This window comes from Lagopus leucura, unplaced genomic scaffold (genome assembly GCF_019238085.1).
Source record: "Lagopus leucura isolate 7727_CA_CO unplaced genomic scaffold, USGS_WTPT01 Super-Scaffold_100002, whole genome shotgun sequence".
Taxonomy (NCBI): domain Eukaryota; kingdom Metazoa; phylum Chordata; class Aves; order Galliformes; family Phasianidae; genus Lagopus; species Lagopus leucura.
This window is the reverse complement of record NW_024962263.1, coordinates 45,326,661-45,353,251: the sequence shown is the minus strand read 5'-3', so window position 1 is coordinate 45,353,251 and position 26,591 is coordinate 45,326,661. Positions and strand designations below refer to the sequence as shown.

Genomic DNA, 26,591 nt, shown 5'->3' with positions numbered 1-26,591 from the left:
GACCGGCCCCCTCCTGCCGCCGCACTCGGGGTCCGGCCGCCCTCGGGCGGGGCTGGGAGCGCGGATCTCCCCAGGCGCGGAACTCCCCGGGCGCAGCGGACCCGCAGGCCGCTCAATCGATAGGCGGAGCGCGGGAGAGCGCCCGGATCGACAATCGGCAGCTGGGAGGCTATTTTTTGCGAGGGTTGACTAAATATGGTCAGGGAAGAGCGAGGCGCGGGGGAGCCGGGCGGCCCGGCTGTGCGTGTTTCAAATGCTTAGCCGCCTATAAAGCCCGGCGGCGGGGCTGTGGCCCGCGAGCGGCAGTGCGGGCGGCGGGGTGCTGACCTCTGCGGACGGAAGGAAGAAGGAAGGAAGGAAGGAGGGCTCCGGCAGCGCGGAGCTGCGGCGGCGCGCCCCGGGAGCGCAGCTCGGGCACGGGAGGATGCGGGGCTCGGCCGCGGGAGCCAGAAGGAACCACCACTGCGGGAGGGGGGGAGACGATCGCTGCCTTCATTTATTTATTTATTTTTAATTTTTCTGAAGAGACTCCCAACTTTTTTGGGGGGGAGGGAGCTGATTTTCTTTTGGGGCTTTTTTTTTTCCCCCCTTCCCCCCCTCCTTTTTGCCTGTGATTACTCTCATCATAGCCCACCTTCTCATGGCTTGCCAGCACCCATCCTTGGACTCTTAGCTCCCAGCCCAGCAGCCGTGAGGTACCACCTCTCCACCACCACCACCACCCCACCGCAGGCAGCAGGTGCCACCGGCCCCGCACCTCTCCGCACCCTGCAGGCCCGGCCCGGCGAGCTGGCGGGTGAGATGGCAGCTGCTGGGCCCTGGCCGCACCTCTGCCAGCCTGCATGACCCTGAGCTCAGGTAACGCACCGCCACACCGCCTGCCGTGTTCTGCACGTTTAAGGATGCCTATGACTTTCTGCATGTGTGACTTATTTACTAGATGGGGTTTTTTTGGTTGTTGTTGGTTTTCTTTTTTTTTTTTTCCCTTTTTTTTTTTTTTTTTTTTTTTAAAGTTGTGATTAATCCCTCTGCTCGAGGAGCAGCTTGGTTTGAGGGTGGTGGAGTATCATGCATTGGAGGTGTAAAGAACAGGCCAACACGAATCCAAAATTCCTAGCAAGAAAGCCCAACTTGTCTGGCAGAATTCTTGCTAGCGAAGATCAACTCAGATACCGCAATGCCATTAACTGCTCAGCAAACAGCATTAGTTTCACTGATACATTCCTGTTTTCCTATGCAAACCACAAGTAAAGGACTACCAGCCACACAAAAAGCCACCAGCACGGCTGGGCAGAGCTCTGAAGCTACGCAGAGCACAGAGGTGCTGTAGCTCGGCTGCACGAGGGATCAACCTACTTACAGCACTAGGATGCTGCTGCATTGCTGCTCTCAGCGCTGTGCCGGCTTCTGCCACACGCTGATTTGCTCTCTGCCAGCTGCACTAGGGCTCTGCCATGAACTGCAGAAATCCATACTACCTCTGCTCTCGGCTTGCCTTACCACTAGTACATATACTGTCACACCATTTACCTTCTAACGCTGGAAAAAGAAAGCTTACTCCTCACAGTAACCCCAGTGAACCTCTGAACCAAATTTAAGCAGCCCCAAGCGGTGTCTGACAACTCTGTGGAGCCAAACCCCTCCAACACACCTAATGTTTAACTTCCAGACCTAGTGGAGTCTGCTCAAACAGTTTGGCTGGGGTTGTTGGGCTTTTTAAAATTTCATAACATTTAAAGCGTGAACAGCATTTTGACTGAAGCAGGTGAGTGCCAATTTAGGAAAAAAAAAAAAGCAACCCTGTTCTGTAGAAGTGTTGAATAGGAATTAGCTGCCACATGTGACCTTGGGCCTGACAATCCAAACCCTGTCACAGCAGTTAGAGGTTGTTTGCTGAACTCCATGCCATTATGCCTGCGATAAGCAGGACCACTGTGGCATACGCACATCCACTTTTTAAGACTACTCTCAGCTACAGCAGAAACCTGCAATGAGTTTGCAGAACACTGGGTGTATGAAGCAGGAAGGTGGAGCTGGGGAGGGTAAGGAAGTTTCTAACTGCTGTATTGGATGAGCTTGTGGTTCCCTCCAGGATCCTACATGAAGAAACACAAGAGGAAGTATTCCTGAAGACCTCAGAGAAAGCTGGCACTTTCGCAGTGGAATACAACTCCGAATCCCAAGAACACATCCTGCAAAATTACCAGTGATTCAAGTCTCCGTTCAACCCTGGTTGCTCAGAACAGCAAGCAGCTGCAGAAGCCTGAATAAGCACTTCTCTTGTCAGTGCCGTCAGAGCAGTGAGCTATAACTGGCTTTAAGCCACTGCACAGGTAAATTGCATCATTGAATTCAGTTAGATTGAGTAGATGGGTTTCTATCATCAGTTAATTGTAACATTGTTCTCCCAAAGAAATCTCAGCCCTGAATTTTACTTAATGAAAGAACCAGTAAGCAGCAAAGTCCTTTTCAGGTTCATTTGAGCAACTCTACAAGTACCTGCTCAGAGCACATACTTCTTTATGTACCCATATGAACATACAATGCTATGGAATGTAAAGAAGTATGTATTTTTGGCAGGCACAGAACGACCAGTAAGAGGAAACTAACAGCTGTTGGGAAGAGCGTGCTTCCCCACATTTGAGTGACATTCAAGTGACAAGTTAACTGGCTAAGGGTCAGCTGGTACTGCCTAAATAACACATACTTACTAGTAACAACTCACAAAGCATTAAGTTAAGGGACTATATACGTGGGTTGAGAAAGTTTTTCTTGGATTACAAACTTAACATCAGCTGTAAACACAAAACCCACAACGAGGCTGGGAACTAACAGTTCAACATGCTAATTCAGACCAGCAAAAGTTATGATTACAGTACACCTCATACAATAGAACCTAAACAAACTTTAAAAGCCCAATTACCAAAACATATCTCATTTAACCAAGCCATTGTTTTACTAATCTCAGCAAGTCCTGTACACTCACAATGACACCTTTTAAACTTGCATCTACCACAGATTATTTAACAACTTACAAACCGCAACCAGGACATAAGCAGAAACAGATGAGAAATTAAGGCTGTGATTTAGAGAAAAGGATTTACAGAAGTACATTAAGTACAATGACATCTGCCGTTTAGCATATAGCATTTAAGTTAGAATTTTCTCCAAATCAGCATTTACTATGCTCACTGAGCTCTTCAGTACAAACTGCTGTGTCTGGTTTATGCACAGAAAGTGACAATACAGAGATTTCTAGGCCCCAGTTGCTAGTCAGCAGATTAAAACTATTGACAGATTCCTAAAGGGAAACACAAATGGCAAATAACACTTACCTAAGTTACCTTACATATCATTTTCAAATTAACCACATTTACTTTAAATCTGGATTTAAGAAAATTGGCCATGCAAACATTTTATAACACCTTGAAAATTTTGAGACCTGCTCTGGAAAAACATCCCACAACAGTTTAAGTTCTAAAAGCAGGATTAATTAAAATATGCGAATGCATACCGTCCCTAAGTTAAGAGGCTCAACACTAAATTCAGGAATAGGGAAAAAAATCAGAGGAATACTCTCAGCTCACCGGTACAGCAATTCTATTCATAAAGCAGCCTTCTAAGAGCAGTTAGCTGATACATTCATGAGAAGCAGGCACATTTGTCCCAGTTTAAAAATTCTAACTCTATCTATGTGCTTACTAAAATGTCTGGGAAAAAAAAAAAACAACAACAACAGCAACAAAAAGCAACATACCAATTTTAGATTGAGAACCTTATTTTTAAAATACTCAAATAATACTCAAATAGCTATTATACATAGCCTGCTATTTTTATTGCTTGAAACTAAAGAGTAACGCACAGTAGAAAGAACCACAGAAGAAAGAAGGAAGAATGGTTCTCTTATCAGAATCATTTGCTAAAGTAAAATGCTTAACATTTTTTAAAAAGCCATTTCTCTTATAAGCAGATATTGTGACACAAAGAAAATGGCATCTCTAAATCCAAATTCAAATCTACTTTATAGTGGGAAACAATCAAACCATAGTGGCTAATCTCAGAGTGATGCTACTGAACTTGATCACGCTCACAGAAGTAATCTGGTATTACCACCAGCTTTACAGAGAGGTTAATTGCTAAGCATCCAGTTGTTCTACTGAAGAGTTCCTGTCCTCCGTGCTAATTGATTTGGTCTCCACTGTGTACTCAAACTTTTTAACATCTCAAATGTATTTACAGAGGTTTTGATAACAAGTCATCATACCACCTTCTTTCTCCTCTGCTTTGTGTAACACTGCAGCGCTGTTCCGAAACAAAATGACAGTTCTGAGTGACACAGAAGTTAAAATTACACATTGACACTGCTTCCTGCTAGTTCATGTTAGCGTAGCTCTAAGAATACATATCCAGTCACTCTGAAATGTCACATCCATCACTTAGATCAGCTGTTCGGTTTTTAACTGAGCACACGTTGAACTTTGGGCATCTGCTGACACAGTTGTAACTCAAACATTTCAACTGTGTGACTGACAGGGATAACAGATGCTGACATTATCAAATGCTACACGGCTTTTTTTCCATGGCCGTTTTTTGTCCCGATATGGCCAGTACATGCAACTGTATTACCATCCAAAAGCGCACTTGAGCAGCTGTATCTGTAAAACAGTTCCTGTATAACTGGTAAAAATAGAAACTAATTTTATAACCATCTTTAATGCTGAAGTCCAAGTGACACACCTGCTATGTTTCTATTAGCATGCATGGTGTTGGGAATATATTTACATAAATCTTCTCACCAGTATCAGACCGTGCAGCAAACAGATGCAGACTGTACTTGATGCAGTCATTATTAGTGAATGGCTCCAACTAATTTTTGTCTACTATTTCCCACTGCAGTCAAAGCTCACTTTAAAAAAAGAAAAAAACCACCACTGAATTCAGCACACAGCATATAAAAAGCTAGGTTAGCATATGCACATGTTAAAGGAGGCTTGGTTTAGGAGAATTAAAAAAAAAAAAAACAAACATTAAATCCCAGATCTTTCATTTTTTTAAACTGCATTTTACCTGATATATAACACTTACATATACAATCAAGTAGGAAAAAAAAAATCTGTCTTGCTATATTATGTAATCATTCCTAAAAAGTTAATACTAACCAGAGATATAGTGATGGAATTGAAAGCGCTTGACATTTACACTTGTGCTAAGCAAGTACAGCACTAAAGCAGCTGCAAAGGGTAACCTGCCAGAAAACCAAGGGGGTAGGGAGGTGGCAAAATGAAACCTTCTCTCCAGTAATGCTCAACATTGAGAGGCAAAGGAACTCTACATGAGTACAACCTGAAAGCACGCTGTTTGTGGTCACTACCCTAGAATTTCATTATTTCAGATCAAGAACAGTTTACACTGCAACTAGAATTTGAGCTGAGACTCAAAGAATTAGGCAAGGAAAATACAACCCTGTACGTATGAGGCCTCACTGGCACATATCTTTCCATTTTGCCGCTTCAAAATTAAAGAATTTAAATTTGCAATGACTAGAAACAAAACACAGCTCAGGAGGAAGCCACACATTCTTTGTGAACAGTCCGCATATGCTAAATGGTCTTAAAAATATGTTATTAAATTATAACCTTCCTGCACTCCAATGCTTTGCTAAAGCTGGTAAAATGGAACCAAATCACCTCTTCAATGGATTTGGTCCCCTTCAACCAGCTGTAGCTATGCATTGATCACTACAGGATTTTTTATATATTTAAAGCTAGACGATAAGCCAGAATAATTTTGCAGAGAGGGCTGATTTTTTCCAGGCACTTAGAAGATAGAAGGTAACAAGAAGTACAGTGAATTCCATAGTTCAAAAATCTCAAGGTTGTACCTGTAAATAAACAGCTAATGGTTGTATATATTCGTATATATTCATTGCAAACTGACCTTAAAACATTTTTGAAGATAGGCAAACAGCGAAATAAACACATTTTCCAATGACTGATTGTCTCCTGTATTTTTCCTCAAGTCTGCTGCACTTTTAACAGAACTGATCCCCCCAGAAGAAGATACAGAATGAACAGTATTTGCAGTAGCACATCTACTTTCTGGACACCTCTGTTATCCCTCACTTTCCTTCGCCCCCTTCTATCCTTTAAAAAAAAAATAAAAATACAGCAAATTGCACAAGGGAAGCAACACCCCGGGCAGAAACTGTATTGGCTGCCTTGTATGCTATCTGGGCATATTATTTACTATTTAAAGATAAAGTTGTCACTGACCTCAGCAGCTACAGGCTATCTAATTATAGGTCTGCCCATGGAGATTATATTCCCCCTTAACACCAATCTGAACAAAAGTCTTCTTTCAAAGCATTTTCTGACTTAATACGTAACAGTAAACAGTTTGAAGAGCATGCTTTTAATTTTTTTTATTTTGAAGCATTCAGCTTGTCTGAAGAGCAAATAAGTAAAAGCAATCTTTGCTTCCAATTTCAGAAAATAATTTTACAACTCTTTGATTATTCCAGACCTTGTCTCTTTGAGGACTTACATGACCAAACACCACAAATTCCTGAGATACTAAGAACAGCTGAAATCCTAACTCTCACAGAACACGTCAGTTAAACTCCATTACCAACCAGTTCAAACCATCTGCACATTCTAGGACAGATCTATGAAAAATAATATAACAACTAGGGGGGGAAATTGCAATTCCATTTTGAAATACTATTTTCTATTTGCTAGTTTATAACACAGACATGACAAGCCGCTTGCTATCAAAGAGCCGTGTAAAAGCTGCATCTTATTCCAATATTTTTTTTAACCTAAAGAATAGTTCCTCAGTTACCAAAGAATGGTCTGAGGAACTAGTAGTACGTGTGCCAAGAGAAGTCAGCTCCAAAAGCAGCCTCCATTTAGGATGCTGACTGCAGTGTGAATAGCTCTCTTCACAAGATACAATGCAAATCTCCATCTAACTGGGGCAATGGATATATCATACACCCACACGGTCTCATCTTCAGATGAAAAACTCAGGTACATGAATAGATCAAACATAACCAGAAGTTGAAAAATGTGGTAAACAGAACTGATCTGTACAGTATAAGCAAATTTTATTCTGAAAAATCTCATTAATGCTGAGGAGACAAAGTCTGCCGAGCTTAAAGGTTCACAGTACTTTAAATGAAAACAAAACATTCATATAATAATTATTTATATATTTATATATTTGACCTTAAGGGGAGTCTAGTGCAGTCTATTCCATATATGGCACCATAGCCTCAAGCCACGCAAACTCCAGCTTAGAAAGCTTAGATAGGAAATACAAGTAAGTGCTTAAGTAAGGCTTCAAGCAGAATGTATTGTGATCCTTAACAGCTAAAAGGTAAAATTCAGAGTATTATTTTTAACAGTACTTTAAATATTTTGTACTCAGTGCATTTAACAGATTAGTAGTATCTATTGTTCTATATCAGATTAGAAAGAACTAGTTACTAATATAAAAAAATCTGCTTTCATCTGGAGAGAGGCCAGTGGCAGAACTACAGATCAACATAATGAAATAAATGACATTTAAGAGTAAATGAAAGCAGAACTCAACTCTCAAATCAATCAAATAATTATGATTGGGGCTGGGAGAGGATGTGTGGAAGAAGTGGCACAAAAGAACTCTTTCTGAAATCTTTTTATTTCCATTAATTCTTCCCAGGTCGATGTGCAAAATGCCTAATTCTGTGAAGAAAAACAAACCTACCAACTTCCATAGTAGGAAAAAAAAGATTCTCTCTGTCTACCTGCTTCAGAGGTACTCAAGCACAGCTGCAACCAGAAAGTAGATACCTAACTGCTTTATACAGCAAACCTTTTCAGATACTGGTCAAAACACACAGGGAAACCTACACAAGGTTCAAATCACTAATACTGGAAATATTTTTTATTCTTGAAGTAAAAACTTTCATAAGGAAGAAAGGATTCAGGGAAAAAAAACTGTATGATGCCTCACGTTCTACCAGCTGTCAAACCAAACTAGTCTAAATTCCAATTTTGATCTCTCTGTCAAAGAAAAATCTTGTTCATATTCACCCACAGAAAAATCTTCAGTACCCCTAGGAAGAACTCTTTTTCCATACATTTTCCTTGCATTTCATATTGAGATAGTTTTTCATGCAAACCAACTGTGACAAGAGCCTAAGGAAAGTAACACAGAAGTTAAAAAGAATCCAACCCAGGTAACTGGAGACCGCACACAGTATTCCTGGTTAACGCTGTTAATGTAAACATGGAGAGTTCATGTTAAATAAGTTACCCATTTGTGAAACAACTGTCTTTGAATGCCAAAAATACACTCCCTTCACAACATCCTCAAAACGTTCTCTTACAGACCTATTTCAGGCACTGTAGAAAGCTGTAAATACAGTTATTGTTCCTATCAACACTCACAACCACAACTTTCAACTATGTGATTCCATTCATTTTACATACGTAAACACTCATATTTACTTTCTGACCATCAGCCTCGATAGCTGTATGCTAAGACACTCACCCACGTTATTCCCACACACAATATACATAACATCCTTATAAATAACATCCTTATTCATCTAGCTTCATTCAACTGAAAAGCAGAAAAATTAAGCAGTAAACAAGCATATACATTTCTTTCTTCATGCAAAGAAAATTCTCCGCCATGCAATATCACCCAAGTCCTGTTATTATAACAGCCTTCAAGAAAATCACATTATCCATAACATAATAAGCAACCAGCAAGTTCTCCCACAAAGTTCTACAATCATTTTTTCTGCAAACTATCTTAACTGAGGATTCAACACAGATGCACAGTATGCCAACTGGCACAAAACAAATTATGCCTTAAATTTAACTTCTTCAGAATAACCTGTTACATAAAGAAGAAATTCCTTCTACACATGCTTTTGAGGAAACAAAATCATGTTTCTTTTACCAAAGGGGATTGAACCCAACAATCCTATCACTTTATAACCACACAGTATCTTTAGAAATTACTCAAGTGTTTCTAAAAATCTCAAATCCCTTCCCCAGTTCCAACATTCAAGAAGAACAGAAGCATTTTTACAAGATCCTACTTAACTTCTCACTTGTAAAAGCCTGTTTGCAAACTTTTACAGACTTCTACAGAGATCCAGAGTTGCCTCAACACAGCACTGAATGCAGCAGATTAGTGATTTCATTCTAATTGTGGCCTACTCTACTATTAGAAACAACTCCTATCTAAGCATTATCAAAATTTAAGAAACAACTATATACAGGCTCAAGGACCTTTTAAAAGAATACCACAATTCCACATTTCTATGCACTTGTCTTTCACAAATGAGAAAATATTTTTTAAAAACAAATCTTTACCTTGGGTTTCCTCTTAGTGCAGCATGGTGAAGAGCATTAAAGCCATTGTTGTTGGTGATAGTAACATCTGCACCAGCTTCTAACAGTACAGCCAGGATGTCATCACGCTTTTTACTTATTGCATCATGGAGTGGAGTGTCACCTTCAGAATCCTGAAACCAGAAACAGCTTGCATCAGTTTCTGTATGCATCCACATTAAGAAGTAACATGTAAATATCACTAGGAAAAACTGACTACACAAAACAGGTCTTCGTTTCTAGAAGTGTGGCTATACTGTAGAGTTCAGAGCATGGTGCTTCTGCTCTTGTTCTGGTTTTGGAAACACTCGAGTAGGTAATCCCTCCCTGGGCTCCCAGTTTTCTATGATTACCCAGCTACCAAAACTCCAAACCAGAGTTTAAGCATGCGTTGCATGTGACAACACTGGAGATACTGGTGTAGATATCAGCTTCTGTATCTCACACGTGGATTAATGAGATGCCCAAATTAACATTTCTGAGTAACAGAAGGTCAGCAACAAGAACACCACAACAGAGATTAGCCAGGCAGGAGAAGGAAGGGAATTCTGAGTGATGATGGCAAATTAGTAATCTACGTGGTTAGTAATTAACCACGTAAAAGATAATGCCAAAAAGATGATAGGAAATAAAAGCTTAAAGAGAAGGAAAAAATAAAATGCAGGCCAAGTAATTTAGGCACATCTGTCATTTTAACTGAAGCACATCATTTTCCATGAAGCAAAGGCCAACGTCACAAGCAATATTAAGCTTTTAAACTCCTTATAGCTCATACTGGATTACATTACACAAGGAAAATGAAAATATTTCTCTGATTTCATTGCATAATTAAATTGAAGACAATTCATTTATATTTTTAGCTTGCCATTTTATTCTTCAAATATCCCAAATAAGGGGAAATACTACTTATTCCTAAAAGTAGTTTGTACATTACTTATTCGAGGACCCAAACGGTTGGGCTAAAAAGGAATGTCCTATGATTAACAGTGAGAAAACACATCCATTTATGCTTATTTGCTGCTATCTAAGCAAACTCTCCAGATTTATGCTTCCAGTAAAATTTTAACACCATATAAGTCAGGAGGACTTCTGTCACTGACTCAACTACTAACTGATAAACACAGGATCTGAACATTTTAGCAATACAGTCCAATATGAAAACAAATCTTTTGAATCTTTACCATGAGAATCACAAATTGACAAACAAAGTGTCAAATAAAGGAAAAACTTGAACCAGTTTGCTAGAATTTAACTATGCAGTTTTTATCTAGTCTAACTGATGGCATTTGCTGAATTTACTGCTTACAAATTAACATGCCTCTGTTTACACCAAGAATGGGCTTCAGCGGAAGAGTGATGGGCACTTAAATTCCAGTCGTGACTCAATCTGACTACTCTGTGCTCTTATCCACCAAGTCAGTTGCCTACTCACATTTGCCCATTAGCATTCAGCCCTGCAGGATCTGAAAGTTCGTTATGTTCAATGACAGTTTTATTTTCCAGGTAGAGATCCACAGCACCATTCTACTGAATTTTTCAAACCAAACGAATTTCTGTTATTTCAAGTCAGAGATATTCACTCTGCCTACCCACAGATCGTTGTATGATGCACATTATCACCCCTGACTAAACTCAAGACAAAAGATTCTTTACTTATCCCAAGTTCAGCAAATACTAAGGAGGGTATGGATGAACACTAGCTGGCTGACAGCTCAGCCTCAGCAAGCTCAAGAGTATACACACAAAGCCAGGTAAAAGCAGACAGACAATCAATATATTAATTAATTTTAAGTTTGCTTTACTTTTGTTACACGAATATACAGTTTTGAAAATTTTACTGCTTTTTGACATGATGGCAAAGCAAGATGGTAGATGTGTTATTAACATGTCTTGATTTTATCAGGACATTACAGCTTTTTCTTTCTACTGAAAACCTCTTCTGACTTGTTTTACTAATGCACTGCATGAGATTGCATTAAGCTCATGAAGAATATGGATGCTTGCTTGTTTGACAGCAGGTTTCTCCTCTACCTTCTCAACAGGAGGTTCCACTCATATGTCACAGCTTCCACCGCATTCATTACAGATAAAATTGCCTGTGTAATTATGGAACTTGAGGCCCCATATATCATGACCTTTTAGATAAAAGTCTGAGCTTTAAAAGAGAATTTGGCTAAACAGTTGTATTGACGATAGGTCAATTCTAGGGGAAAAAAGGTTTCTTTCAATGAAACATTCCACAGTATCAACATCCAAAGAAAAATTCAAAGCTGCAAACAGCTGCAGATTAGATAGAGAAAGAATCTGGAGAAAAAATTAACAATCACAGATAACTACAGTCTGTGAAAATATCAACTAACATGAACCGGCCTGAATAAATCAGGTGCCTTTATCAAGCTTTTTAGAAAACCAATCAATAACAGCATTTTTATTACAGCTGGTCACATCAGGGTAGAAGATGGAAGAGAGAACTTCACAAGGTCTGGTCCTTTCCATCCTATTTTCCGTGATTATTCAATTATCTATACACAGCATCCACACGCTTGAAATGCTAGAAGTAGAATAGATTCACGTTTTAGGTATTTAACGTCTGCATTACCTGGAGACTAGGATGGCAGCCAAAGTCCAGTAAAGTCTTCACAACTTGAAGATGACCTTTGTTGACAGCAATATGAAGTGGAGTCTGCCTCCGTTTGTTGCGAGCGTTCAGATCTGCGCTGCCTCGGTGCAAAACCTCAATCACAGCACCCTCGTCACCAAAGGCCGCGTGATGGACAGCCCTGTCTCCATCTTTATCCTAAGGTAGAAACAATAGTTTAACTCTATATATTTCACACTTCAAGAAGAAATTAAACAGAACCATGAAAATTTCTTTGAAGAAGAAAGGGATATTTGAATGGAACTGAGATTATTTAAACTAATAAAAGAATTGATCAAACCATAAAGGAATAATAGAGAATGAAGAATCTGTGTACAGAAATATGCATTCTACAATATATGATATTCAATGCTATATCACCATCAACAAAAACAAACAAAAACACAATACATCACCCACCTGTAACTAAGGACAACCTATTCTGTACTCCAGGAACTGCCAAATTCCAAATCATGGAAGAAGACCAGAGAATTGTTCATATGATTAAGTTACATATATATTAGGGCTTATCATATCTTAACTTTGAGTTTATAAATTGTTTTCCAAAGGAAATCTGGGATTGAAGCTAAAGTTAAATGCAAGTTCTGATTCTACGATGAAGCTTCACAGCATTAAAATTCTGATTCAATTCAGTTTGTCTCAGTTTCATTACTTCATTCTCATATTCTAGGTACATACTATAGTATAAATAATACTATTTAATAATAATAGACAGCTTCTTAAGCTGTCAGTAACAATTTTTTTCTGACAAAATAGAAGCCACTTGAACTCAGAATTAAGCTGAGGTAAGCACAGAGGAGGCAACACCAACAGAACCTTCTTCTGATTGAGATAATGGGAACACTAACAACCCCACCAGATGATCACAAGATGCCTTATCTCAAAGCTGCATAGATAACACTTTGACCTCCCTCTGCAATGCATCTAATCCTTCCTTACACCACTGAAGTATCAGTTCACAATTTGATTAATGCTGCAGCTTGGATCCCACAGTACAGATGAAAAGCAGCTCAGACTAGTTAACAACAATGCAGGGTGTGTACTGCAGTGAAAGTACAGCTTCTACAATGAAGGTGTTTCACAGATTTTAGTCCACAGCAACAAATTACTGCATCAAATTTGTCATTTTTGCCGTTTAAGTAGAAGACTTCTACAAAGCAAAGGTGTACCAGTGAATATGAAAATTATTTCAGTACCAAGGAATTTATCATTTCATCAGTGATATCAACACAGCATAACTAGCTTTTAAACACAAAGCAGCACATCTTATACTAAACACACAACACTTTGCCACACTGTGTCCAAGAAAAGCAATCAGTATGAAAAGATAGTCTATTCATTTCTCTGCAACCTGGTTACATACTGTTAAAAAAAGTAAAATTTTTCTACACCCTTTGTTACTCTGCTTGTTTTTTTAATAGCTATCTATCAATCAATCAAAAAAGCAAAAGTAGTTAACCTGTCATCAGAAAGAAACATGTTAGAAAGCTTAGAAACATAGTTGCATGTAGTGCAAACTAAAATAAAACCAGAAGAATTTATAAATTATTGCAGGAAAGCAACTCCAATAGATATGCTATTCATGTGCGTAGGTAAGTTTAAAATGTAAGGGTACAAAAAGAATATTTGAAATATTTCATTTACCTCTGCTTCTACATCCACATTCTGTTTCAGAAGCAACTTCAAAATGTCAACATGGCCATTCTGACTAGCTGCTTGCATAGCTGTGTGTCCAGCACACTGTCCATTTACCTGGAAGCAATTAACACTTTGAGATAAATGCACATAGCCCTACGAGACACTGCATACATGCAAGTGCCTTAGAAAACAGAGTATATTACTGAATCAAACACAAGACTAGAAAATGAACGATTTTTAGAAAGCTGCCTTTTTGACATCACCTCCTCCTAGGTCTACGCTATCTTATTTTCACAGCATTAGCTAGAATGAAGGAAAGAAGAAGCATTTATTTAACACATTAAGATCTTAATGACAGCTGGATTAAAAAATGTATATAGATTACCTTTGGGCCTCTGTAAAGATAAGCTTTTAAAAATAGGCCTAATAATGATGTCTGTTCTCTGCTCTAAGTTACACTTCATTTTCTAATTTACGTCAACAACAAAAGTCAACCTGAACAGAATATCATGCTTTATATAATCTTGAGCTACAAACTAACTCTTGGAATTGATGGAGATTAATCTACTTCCTACAAGGATACCTACTGTTCTAGTGACAAAAAACTCCGATTGTGATTTTGTTTTTCCCGAATCGAGTCCTTAAACATTTTCTGTCTAATTACACAGTAATGTGACTAAACAATTTGGGAAACAGTATCTGGAGAGATTAGGTGATCTACCTTATGAACATAGAGAAAAAAAAAACACAAAAATCCACTCATCCAAACCTACCCTCCCTCCTCCTATTCTCTAAAAACAAAAGAGGTCTGACACCCTTCATTAATTGTGAGAGTTTAACTCTCTGCCCTGACTCTGGAAGACATAGGACTGAAGACACTTTTATTCACAGCAGACAGCATAACAAAACTTGCCCACTGAAACAGGGTATTAAGCAGCATTTCAGACATCCCTCTGCACAATTCAAAGGAAAACAAACAGGAGATGATGCACTGGAACAAGGCATATTACTTCTATGCAAGCATGCTACTGATTGGCTAAGGATATCTATATACCATTAGCATTACAAGACCCCTGTAACTCACATCCACATCTGGTCTCTTTAGCAGATCTTCCACTTTAGCAACATCTCCATTGGCAGCAGCTTTAACCAATTCTTCATTGAGATCTCCAGATTCTTGGGTTTCAAATAATTTCTTCAATAGCTGGGACAGTCTCTCTACATTTATTAAACAGACCACAGTTAAGACTACAATTCTAGCCACAAAAGAACAGGAAAAACAACAGCAAAGATTGTCACAATTCTAAAGACATGTAACTAGTAATACACAAACCACCTTTAAATTATTATAGGGTTTTCAATAAATCCGGAATCCTGATCCCCTTAAATAGTTGAGACAATCACATCAAGTATTTCAGAACAGAAGGGGTTTTTTTTAAACCACAAATAGCTTGTCTACCACAAAATACAGAAAGGAGGGGGAGCAGGTAAAAATACAGATTGACATGTTGATGTACCAGGATTCTTAGTCTTCTATCTTAACTTTGTCTAATTTCTGCCTTCTATTATCATAGTCACTGTGTGTCTTTTTTCTATTTTATTTCCTTTTTTGGAGAACATTCACTGTATCTATGCTCACAATCCCTATGAAAAAGTCTAAAAGCCTATGTATAAATATTTCTTGACAGAGTAAATATGTGAAGGGGGAAAAAAAAACAATTAGCTATGACAAAGAAAAAAGACATTTTAGTACAACTGATGAATGAAACTGTCAATAGAACACAAAACATGTACTGGATAATCTTCCTGCCATCAGTATTAGATGAACACACTTTAGGACAAGGTGGAATGGTTTTAAACTGAGACAGGGGAGGCTTAGGTTAGATGTTAGGAGGAAGTTTTTCCACACAGAGGGTGGTGATGCACTGGAACAGGTTGCCCAAGGAGGCTGTGGATGCCCCATCCCTGGAGGCATTCAAGGCCAGGCTGGATGTGGCTCTAGGCAGGCTGGTCTGCTGGTTGGCAACACTGCACATAGCAGGGGGGTTGAAACTAGATGATTGTTGTGGTCCTTTTCAACCCAGGCCATTCTACAATTCTATGAACGTGAGCAGGTTCAACAGAAATGAAATGTACTTATGTAGCCTATAAAAAATTTCCCACTATGATTAGCCAAAGTATATTTGATCATCCCTTCTTATCACTCCAGCTTTAAAGCCTTCAGTGCTGGTCTCCAAAGATATACTTGCAGTGTAGCCAAAGAGAATCACACATTTGATTTTGCATCTATCAAGATAACAACTATATACAACTCCATACCTACTGCAAGCTTCTCCTTTCATCTCCCCATGAAGAGTAATATTGGAGTAGCCAAACATCAAGCCTTGAGTTTTATTAACCTTACATACAAGCTCTGTACCAGTATTTAACAATTCTGTGATTAACACAAGTACTTGTCACACATTCATTACTGGTTATTATTTAAACTTACCACCAGATGCATTACTTATAGCAGATCCTGCTGATGCCACCTTTGAGACAGCTGCTGGATTATATGTCCAAGATGTCCCACAAACCTCTACCTTTAAGTCACTGTCTGAATAAATCTGCTGGACACGACCAACTTTACCTAAAGTCTGCAGGGAAGGAAACATCTTAAGTAAATATACTACGAATAAAGTAGTTAGATATCTGAACATTACAGAAAACAATTTTTATCAAATCAGTTGTATAATAATTCAGTTACTAATCCTTCTAAATTTAATCAGGCTATTGTTTGGTTAAATATTCTTTCTCTGACACTTTCATGGCCTCCAGGTATTATTAACAATCATAACCAGAAATATAAGTTTAATCACCCTGAGTCCAAACATACAGCAACTTACAGGAAGCATTGCTTCAGCCCACTCTCCATGACCTCTCTGAAGAAGCTTGATTCGCTCCAAATCATAGCACACTTGAACAAGGTCACCCACTTGAAACTGAGAAGTACCTCCTTCTGCACCTTGAGCAGCATCTCCACTTCGGACAACATTGGCTTTGGTGAGAACAGCTGGATTAAATGTCCACCTAGACAAAGAATCATTTGAAGTAGGTTTTAAACTTGGGAAGTGAAATGAATGTTTAAAAAAATGTTAATAAATAAACTGAATAAGGTTCTGCTTGAATGCCTAAACCTTCCCGTAAATTGATGCTGCAGCACATGTTGTTAACTGCTTCTTGCCCAGATTAGTGAATGTGGCTCATCAGTTGAATACTGCCATCCTCGGAGATGTAAATTACTGAAGCAAAGAAGAAATGTCTTACAAGCTAACAGCTCATGACAATGTAATATTCTTGAAAGTAGTTTTTTTAATTATTATTATTATTCTAGGGCAAGAAGGAGTCAAATTGGAATGGGAAAGATTGAGTTGTCTCACAAACGACTGTACTGTCAAGAAACAACAAGGGAAGAACTCTGGATGTTGCTCCTCCTCTCCAAAGTCAGAAGATGCTATATGGAATTATAAAAAGATTCTCCAATCAAATGCATGGTCAAGATGCACCTGAATTTGAAATGAGCTATCCTATTTTTCCACTATCAATTTTATTGTTTTACAGAAATTTAGCTGTTTTTATGCCTGATTATATTCCAGTATTTAAATAAGGTAGTCTGCGCTTTATATGTAATTTGTTCCAGGACTGACTTGCATTCAACTGTTCGATCTGGTCGAGAAGCATCAGGTGACTGATGAAAGTCAAGGAAAAAAAAAAAACAACACGATATAGATTAGCTCCTCTGATTGCCTCTATAGCCACAATTATCAGACAAAATGGTACTTGCATCCCTACGGCTCCTATTAGTTGAGAAAAAAGATGTTTGCATTACTTTGCAATATTAACAAGCAATATCCAGAGGAAAAGCCTGAATACATTGACACTAATCTTGATAGATATTAATCTTGATACATTTTTTTTTTTTTGTAAGTAGATTAGAGTGGTGAGCAATCACTAACCACATGAGTTCATCAAGCACAATGATTCTTAGCTCTTTTGGGACAAATTAAATAGGTCAGTCTCCAGGCAGAACTGAAATAATGATCTACTCATTGGCTGGTTTTTAAAGAGAAAACCAGTACCTGTAAGCAAAATGACAAAACCATTTGGACATATTAGCTCATATCTATCAGTACAGCTGTGTTTGAACCCTGTTAGCATCAAAGCAGCTCACAGAACATGAAATCTGGCTTGAACTAAGTGGTTTTGGCAACAAGTTCCCCAACACTTCCTATTCCTGCTTCACATCTACCCAAACTAATACCCCATTGATTAAAAAAAAAAAAAAAAAGCTAGATACAGATCAAGTCAATGTATCTAGACTATTAAATGAGATTCCCAACAAGGACATTCATCACCAATTCTCTTAACCTGTTTTCCTGAAACTCTACATTACACTGCTCTTATCATTCTCCCTGAAACCTTGAGGTACTTCATAATAATAAAAAAACAAGCACTGTGTAAAACACAACATTTCAGAAATAAGATATTCCACAACTTCATTATTTTGGACTCAACCTTTTTCTAAGTTTGAAAGGCAACAAATCTCGCTGTCCTACTACAGCTTTAAATCCTTTAAGTTCAGAGGTTATATAAGCCCTCATTACATATTGCAAAAGAAATATAAAAATCCTCAGAGATATCTTAATATACACACAAGCAGAACAGAACCTCTCTGGCAGTAACTGATCACACGTGCCAAAGGCAAAGTTTGTGATTATGAACATCAGAGACTATAAAACAAACCTGTTGCCACTTGGATATTGTACCACAATGTCATGATCCTCATCAATGCCACAAACTGTTCCAGTTGTTGTTAAGGTTTCAAACATGCCATCAGTCCATCCTCCATGACCATGCTGCAAAGACTGTACAATTTCCAAATCAAGGTCAATGTTTACAAGGTCACCAATTTGCAGACCACCAGGATTTCTGTTACCATTTTGTTCACCTAAAATAGAAAATAAAAGGGGTTCACATGACCACAGTAATTTTCCAAGCAATCTGAAAAAGATTTCTGACACAGCTGATAACCATGAGGCCCCATATCTACAAAACTGTAGTGGTCAAGAGCTAAAACAAATACAAACAGGTTAAAAACGCTGAATCTCTGGGTATTAAATAATCTATTATTCTTGAGGTTTCAAGGCAAGTAAAAAAGGTGGTAAATACTAAGCCCTTCTTCCACTATGGCTTCTAACCAAGATGTAATAGCTATCATATGGTGCTAGACATATGGAAATGTCTAGTTCTGATAGTTTTGAGGTAATCACATACAAAGTGCCACCTAACCATTCATAGATTGAAAGACTAGCAAAATGCTTATAGAAAGTGGTTTTGAATTCAGTCAGCCCATGAATGCCGAAAAAGAACTGGCAAAAGACTATCTCCAGAATGATGAATAATGGAAGTGTCTTTAGTGGTCTAAGTGACTACAAAAAAGGAAACTTGCAAATTTGGGGGCAAAAAACCTCCACCATGGACAATGCTTGCTTTCAAAAGACATCATTACAAGAAGTCAACAGCTGATGGAAAAGAGCATACATCCACACACCTCAAACTGCGGTAACTGATGAGAGAAGAAAGTTGTACAACTGCTCACTGATTGAAACAAAGGATGCTATCTGCTGCCATCCACAGAATAGCAGAGTGACAACCACAGAACTCATGTACATTGAGTTCAGTGACAATATTGGTTGCATAGGAGATGGTCAGCAGAATTCCTTTAACAATACTGCTGCCTAGGCAAGAGTCAATATGAGAAGGGGTCCTCATGCTGTAATAGTAAGTAGAAAAAAATAGTCTGACACAGAGACAAAAAAACATTCTTTGGAAGGAGACCAATTCCAGAGATCGAAACCCACACCAGATGTAGTCCTGCAATTAGCAATGCCAGTAATTCTGCAGAGGATAGAATGGCCAAGAAAAGACTTGATACTATTGAAGAAGAAACTGCTGTGGAAGGAAGCACGCTTGTGAATAGATGCTCATGTTCAATGAACTTTGATTTCTACAACCACCCATGTTGTCACAGTGACTTGTTTCTGTTCTAGTCTTTGTTTAAAAGACACGTACATAGAACTCTATAGTCTGCATCCTTTACCTTTGGGGAAAGAAAAAAAACCAACAATACAGGAGATGGTAAACAGCCATGCAAAGGACAATTAAGTTAAAGAATATTTCTTCAGAAAAACTGCCAATATGGAACTTCATAGATAGAAAACTATTCAACAGAAGGCATTACAAACATCGCAGAGACAGCCCTGATTAGACAGGGAAGCCTAAGCAAGAAGAGAAAAAAAAAACAGCAAAACAGTAAAAATGGCAGAGAGTTCTAGAAGTGTTAATCAGAGAATGTGATCTTTGGAGGCTATATGGTCCGAGCTCTTTGCATAAGCTCTGAAATAATCCGCCCTGTTTTCTGCCAAAACAGAGCTAAAAGCACATTTTGTCTGTGTTGCCTCACCACTTCTGGTAAGAGGGAGATAAACATATTCTGTTTCCTAACACAGCCCAGTACCCAGTTTGCTTTATTTGCAAATAAATGATGGCATGCTGCTATTAATTTAGTATTCACTTCAGTACCCAGGTTTTCCTCATCAAGGCTCCCCAATTTCCAGTTTGTTCTGATATATGGGGTTATACCAACAAGTGTGCAAAATTCCATTCAAATTCCACAAGGTCTCCATTTACTGAATTTCTTGCTCACTCAAGGTTCTCCTGAGTAAGTCCTGACTTTCAGTGACACCATTCTTTCAACTTCTTGTCAAATGCAGATTTTCTGTGACTGCATCCTGCCTCATCACAAAAGTCACCAGTGAGGCACAAAATAAAATCAGTAGAAAGCATACTTTTAAAGCTAGAACCACAATGAATACAGGCTGTCCATAAGAACCTATGTTTACCTGTGTAATAAAGAACTTATTTTTATATCCCTATTCATGTCTGACTAAAGAGACAAAATTAATTTTAAGTACACAGAAAAAAACACAAAGTTCAGAGTGCTTCATCTTTTTTCTTCCACATAATTTCTCTACATGACAGCACATAACCAAGTGATGACTTGTTCTTTTCTAACCAAGACAGACCCTCACTGTTTTCACTTTTTCACCAACTGTCTAAAAGAACAGACATTGAAGGTAATACTTCAGTTTAATTCCTGCTGCAAATCCCTAAGACTAGCAAACAGAATTCTCATTACTTTAGAAAAGTCAATAGCACCAATGTTTTTTGAGTTTTGTGTTGTTTTTTTTTTTTTTTAATGCACTGAAGTATAACTAATTGAAGAAGAAAAGCACAATTTTCTGTAGCATCCCATTTTATGACCAAGTTTTTTTTACCAAGGAAATACATATTAAGATAGAGGAATTCGTACTCAGTAATCCATGAACTTATTCCAATTTGCCCGTATTTCAGAAAACACAACATTTGGCAATTATTCTTACAGTATACTCTGCTATGCCTAAAGCCCAGCTAGGGCACTAAAAATAAGTCAGTGCAAGAGTAGATAGGGGAAACTTGAACCAAGATTTCAGAACAAGTACTACTTACTAGTATAAAGCAATAGGGTGAATTATACATTCAAATAACCCTGCTTATGTATACATCAACTCTGTTACATACACTTTTCTAAACATACCTGATTATTTAGAAGTGAATGGGCACAAGAACAGGCTGCTCAGGGAGGTGGTGAAGTCACCATCCCTGGAGGTGTCCAAGAAACATTTAGATGTGGTACTAAAGGACATGGTTCAGTAGGGAATATTGGTAGCAGGGGACAGTTGGATTGGACGATCTTTTTCAACCTTGATGATTCTATGATTCTAAGTCTTTGTAAGAATGCATAGATACTTGGCTCCCTAGAAGTAGTGCCCAATGTGATTTCAACGCTTAACAGTACTCTCACATTCACTTGGCACACTGACATCAAATACACTGCGGAAAGAGAAATCTACTATTAACACAGAAATGCTACCATTTACATTCACTATAAAGGGCTGTAATTTTAGATCAAATTTGAAAAGAGAAAACAAGACTACATATAATTAACGCAGATCAAGGCAAATTTACTTTGCTTTCAACTCACCTAACACAGGACAATGGTCTCTGTAGAAAGAGCCTCCTTTTGCATCTTGGACGCATTTCAGGTCAGACTAAGGAAAGAGATCAAGACAACTTTAGTCCTTACTGACTGAGTTTTCTGGATAACATCGGTCACTGGAACTAGAATTTAAATATATTCGATAAAGCAAAACTGAAAGTTATAAGAGTCACTAACCAAAGAAGCTCAAATACTTTCCAAGTTGTCAGCACTGACATTCTCAAGATTTTAGTAACTTTTACCCATATAAAAGGCTGTGAAATATAAGGTATTTTTAACTCCAAAAGGGTGTTAAAATATCATAAGCCTCCTTGGCATTGCTTTATGAAGTTATCCATAAAAAAGGCATACGACTGCAAGTGCAGAAAGAAGCATCTGCAGACAATGATAATATCACTTAAAACTTACCAGTCCTGCCCCCTCTTCACAACTTTTTTTCTGACAAATATTTTAACAACTTAGAAAATAAAACCTGGCATGCAAATTCTAAAAACCAAAGAATTTCCCATGAAGAATACATGGAATACAAAGATATTAGGTTTTTGTTTTTGTTTTTGTTTAATTATGCTGAGCTACACATAATCACTTGAAGAGAAACATTCAAAAGCCTAAGCCTCCAGAAAGATCACTTTGTATTATTTGGGGAACAAAACTTTCAAGAGTGATAACCAGCTCCTGTTCAAAAAGCCAGCAGAGTCCCTATAATTCTCCCTTCCTCTAATTCTTTCTATGTGTAACCCTCCACGCCAAAGGGCTACCATCTGGCATTGCTCCTTGAAGAACAATCCTCACTAAACAAAGGGCATTCAGTGTACATGATGAGCTGGGAAGGAGATGGGGTGCTGTCTGTAAACATGTCAGAATATTCTAAGGGAAGGGGGAAGGAAATAAAGGGGACAGGTGGTGGCTGCAATGTAACCAATCAAAACTAAACAAATGTTGTTTTTATAAATAACTATTTTTCCTCCACACTCTGTGTTTATTGACTGGCAAAAGCATTATCATGAACTCTCAAGTCATCCACATCACCAAGTCACTGCTGGCCACACAACTGCCCTCAGTGACTTGAAACTGCTAAGCATCTAGAAACAGAGAACCCAGAGTACACCCGTACTTACGAAGAATGCACTGCCACATTCTGAAAAGCCATTAGAAACAGGCAGATCGAAATAATGACATACAGCTACACCTCATGGGCAGCAATAAAGCAGAGGGGCTCAGCCGGGTGCAGTGGCGTGCTGCCACCCAGCGGGCAGGCCGGCCCTCCGCTGGGCCGAGAACAAAGGGCTGCTAACCGTCCCAGCGTACCAGATGGCAAGCTAATGAACGCCCACGGGGCCCTAAATGAGCCGGGCAGCACTCAGTCTCATCCCCTGAATGCAGACTCCCATGTCAGGCAGCAAGCAGGTGGCTGCACGTGAGCCAACGGGAGCAGATGGGAGAGTGCTGCTCCTGTTCCCTTCTGAGCACCGAGCAGAAAGGTCCCAAACATTTCTTCCTGTAGACAAGTAAAGTTTGGGTGCATTACAGCCAAAATTAATGTACAGAGAAGTGATGGCTAAAAGCTCACTGCAGAAAGAGACTACTTACACTCTTGAAACAGTAATTCTCAGGAAGCAGCCTGAAATACCACGAGTTTCACAGGATAACACAAAAGCCTACCTATCCGTTCTCTCTTACTGGCCAGCCTGGGGCATGTTATTTCTGGAGTGTAACAGTACACATACTTGGGTGTAGCTGTAACAGTAAGCTGTAGCTTACTGGTCAGACTCAGCTTCACAATTGCCTTCATTCCAGCAACACTGTGGAGTCAATCTAACTACCACACAAAAGCAAAGTAAAGTGATTATTTTTCCACATAAGCCTCCGCCAAAGAAAGGAGAAGAAATCAAACAAAACATACTCAAAGTTGAGGTACTGACAGAGATTAGGACAGTAAAACTAACTGATACACCCTGTATTTACAGCAAAGAGTTCCTTCCACAACAACCAAGCCTGAAAAGAACTCCACGAGCTGTAAGACAGGAAATTGTACTTATTCTAACTCACTATCAGAAAAACTGATTGAGTAACTATGAATCTCCTCAAACAAACTAGCTCCTATTTTTACCAAAGCCAAAAAACATGCTGTCTTCTGCTGAAGTAGTTTGGCTTGAAAAGCAAGTGGTACAAAGGCATCCTCCTCTCAGGACTGTGAGGGAGAAAGAAGGCCCCTAACGAGGATGGGGCTTAAGCACACCCAAGCCTGGCCGCAGCACACTCACATTCCAAGTACATTTCAACTGCTAGCTCCTCTCCTCACTTGAAAAGCTCTGCTGTACTGTTGTTCACTTGACTCCACCCAGATTTTCAGAAGTCCTAAGAGCACGAGTCTTACAAGTGGATCATTCGGAGATGACAAATACAAGTACAAAATGCCAAGTATACCAAAACCCAGGAATTTTAGTATACTTAGAAAAGAGACAAAAACCCCAGTCAAGAAGAAAACGGCTAAAATGAATATGCAATAAATTTTAGCACAACACAGCAAGACTTCAAGTAACAGTTGATGCTTTCAGGCAGCGAGTATGAACAGTTTCTGCCTAGAGGAATTATCATTCCTAGCATCTTACCTCCTTCACTTTGCCAAAAAACCCTTTGAGTTCTAGGAGTATATGACTGAATTATATAAAGATCATGACCTGATGAACCAAATACGAAATACAGAGAATGGCTTACTTGACTTACTATCCAATTATGCCACTGAAAAAACAACAGCATCAACATTATAAAATCTTCAGGGAATAAAAAAAAAAAGCGCATGACAGCAATGTCAACAGTGCTGGCAGATGGTGTAAGAGGGCATCATTCCTGACCTTGACGAGTAAAACTATGCTGAAGGAGCAGCTGCTTACTGGAATAATTCATTTATTCTGATCAACATGGGTGTCCAGCCACTCAAATAAGGGACACAAGTCTACAGAAGTAAGGAGACCAGGCGTGATGCTAAGAAAAAGAACGTTTGTACCAGATGCACTGAAATAGTGCCTACACCAGCAGTAAATACTAGAGAACTTCCTACTGATCTGACAGTTATTCCAACCAATACTGTACTCCAGGTACAGGCATCTGAGAAAGGTAGCAGTGAACACACTACAAATCTGTTTAAGTCTTCAATCTAAGGATAAAGAAGTGTGCCCTCACAGGGAAAATGAAGGACAGTGTATGCTGCATTGTCACCAGACTGCACAAATCCTGGACTGGACAAGGGACTGGACAAATCCTAGTTTTAGCTAAAAGTTTTAAGGAACACATTATTTCAAATCTAATGAATTTAAATCGTTCAGTTCCAAAGAGCTGATAGTAGCAAAAGCAATAAAAGCAGAAAATAGAAGACAGCAGAGAAAGTAACTGAAATCATAAGGTGCTAACAGCAGCCTCTTGCAGGGGAAATTAGACTGCAGACAATATCTGCATGAATGGCTTACAATCTGTCTGCTGATTATAAGTACATATAAAAACTTCCCACATCAAACTCTCTCTTTTCTAAAGGTGGCTGCTTTAAATTCATGATTGTCTTGCTTGTAGGTTTATATAGCAAATAACAAAATTGGACAAGCGCATCTCTGCTTAAGGAAAATAAGTTCTAAACAACTCAGTTACAGAGAGATGAAGAACTGGGCTTCATTGAAACTACAGGAGAATGAAGAGAAGTAAGGCCACATAAAGAGTAGCAAAACAAAATTCACTGACAAATACAAAAAAAACGTAAATACTGCACTCCTCCCACTATTCAAAAACAACTACCTCTACTTTCTGAATGACATCAAAGTTAAAGTTTGCCAGTACAGAAGAAGCCACTTGTAGTAACAATGGAAATCAGTAACTCTTGGGCTTCCGAGCCATGTTCCAGGCAAATTCATGTCTTAGAGCAATCCCACAGCTGCTCATGAGCCAGAAGCTTGTTAATCCTCCTGAAATCCCTCATTTTTCGGGTACAGGGGACAAGATCAAGGACTAGGCAGCTGAAGATCTGACTTGCATTCTGTGTCCTAACTGCACAAGAAAGTGTATTTCTATATAGTTTGTAACACTCGCCTGCAAAGCACAGCATGGCAAGAGATCTACCTTGGTTTTGTTTTGTTTTTATTGTGTGTTAATAAACCACTCTAATTACTGAAATTACTCTAGTGTAATTCCAAGGATTATCTTTTAAAGGTAACCCCCTAAAAAGTAATGACCAGATAGTAGGTATCAAACAGGATGAGAAACAAAGTTTAAAACAACATCAAAACATCAGGACAATAAATCCTCCTGGTTTCCCTTATGTACTCAACTATATAGACTTTTGTGAGAAAAAAAGTACACAAACACAGATGGCTTACAGATGACTGTGACAATGATGGATGAGAACTACAGTTACTTCTTTCAGAAGCTCCATAGATGAAAGGAGATCCTTCATCATGAAAAACAAGAGGAGGTTAATCATAGCAGAAAAGGCAAGTGGTCAGAGCAAAGAAATTTAATAGCACAGAAATAATTCCTAAATAATTAAATAGATTTAGGGCATGCTTGCTGGTGGAACCACTTTCTGAAGTTTTTCTAGCAAAATCAATCTACCGAACACCAACGGATTTACAGTTTTACATCCTTAGGTGCTTAATATGAAGAAATGAAAACTATAAACAAGCTCAAAAACATTAATCACAGTGTTCTCATTTGATTCTCTAATTCCATGCTGCATAATCCTTTTTATTGCAGAGGGCTGCGTTCACACACTCTTTAAATA

The 26,591-nt window shown here is 38.7% G+C and overlaps 1 protein-coding gene and 1 long non-coding RNA gene across 4 annotated transcripts in view; one reads left to right on the top strand and one right to left on the bottom strand.

Annotated features, from left to right (window-relative positions):
• The window catches only part of MIB1 (MIB E3 ubiquitin protein ligase 1), a 72,243-nt gene that overhangs the window by 29,070 nt on the left and 16,582 nt on the right, over window positions 1-26,591 (bottom strand). For all 3 annotated transcript variants that reach the window (XM_042870045.1, XM_042870046.1, XM_042870047.1), the window contains exons 5-12: window positions 21,809-21,875; window positions 18,469-18,673; window positions 16,572-16,755; window positions 16,178-16,322; window positions 14,771-14,904; window positions 13,693-13,800; window positions 11,989-12,186; window positions 9,372-9,523 (exon numbers count right to left, since the gene is read on the bottom strand). In XM_042870045.1, the coding sequence (XP_042725979.1) occupies window positions 9,372-9,523; window positions 11,989-12,186; window positions 13,693-13,800; window positions 14,771-14,904; window positions 16,178-16,322; window positions 16,572-16,755; window positions 18,469-18,673; window positions 21,809-21,875 (1,193 nt within the window). The remainder of the gene's footprint in view (window positions 1-9,371; window positions 9,524-11,988; window positions 12,187-13,692; window positions 13,801-14,770; window positions 14,905-16,177; window positions 16,323-16,571; window positions 16,756-18,468; window positions 18,674-21,808; window positions 21,876-26,591) is intronic.
• Window positions 312-12,680, top strand: LOC122179279. The gene is made up of 3 exons (XR_006178623.1): window positions 312-858; window positions 2,093-2,333; window positions 7,702-12,680. It is a non-coding gene; the product is annotated as an uncharacterized LOC122179279 (long non-coding RNA).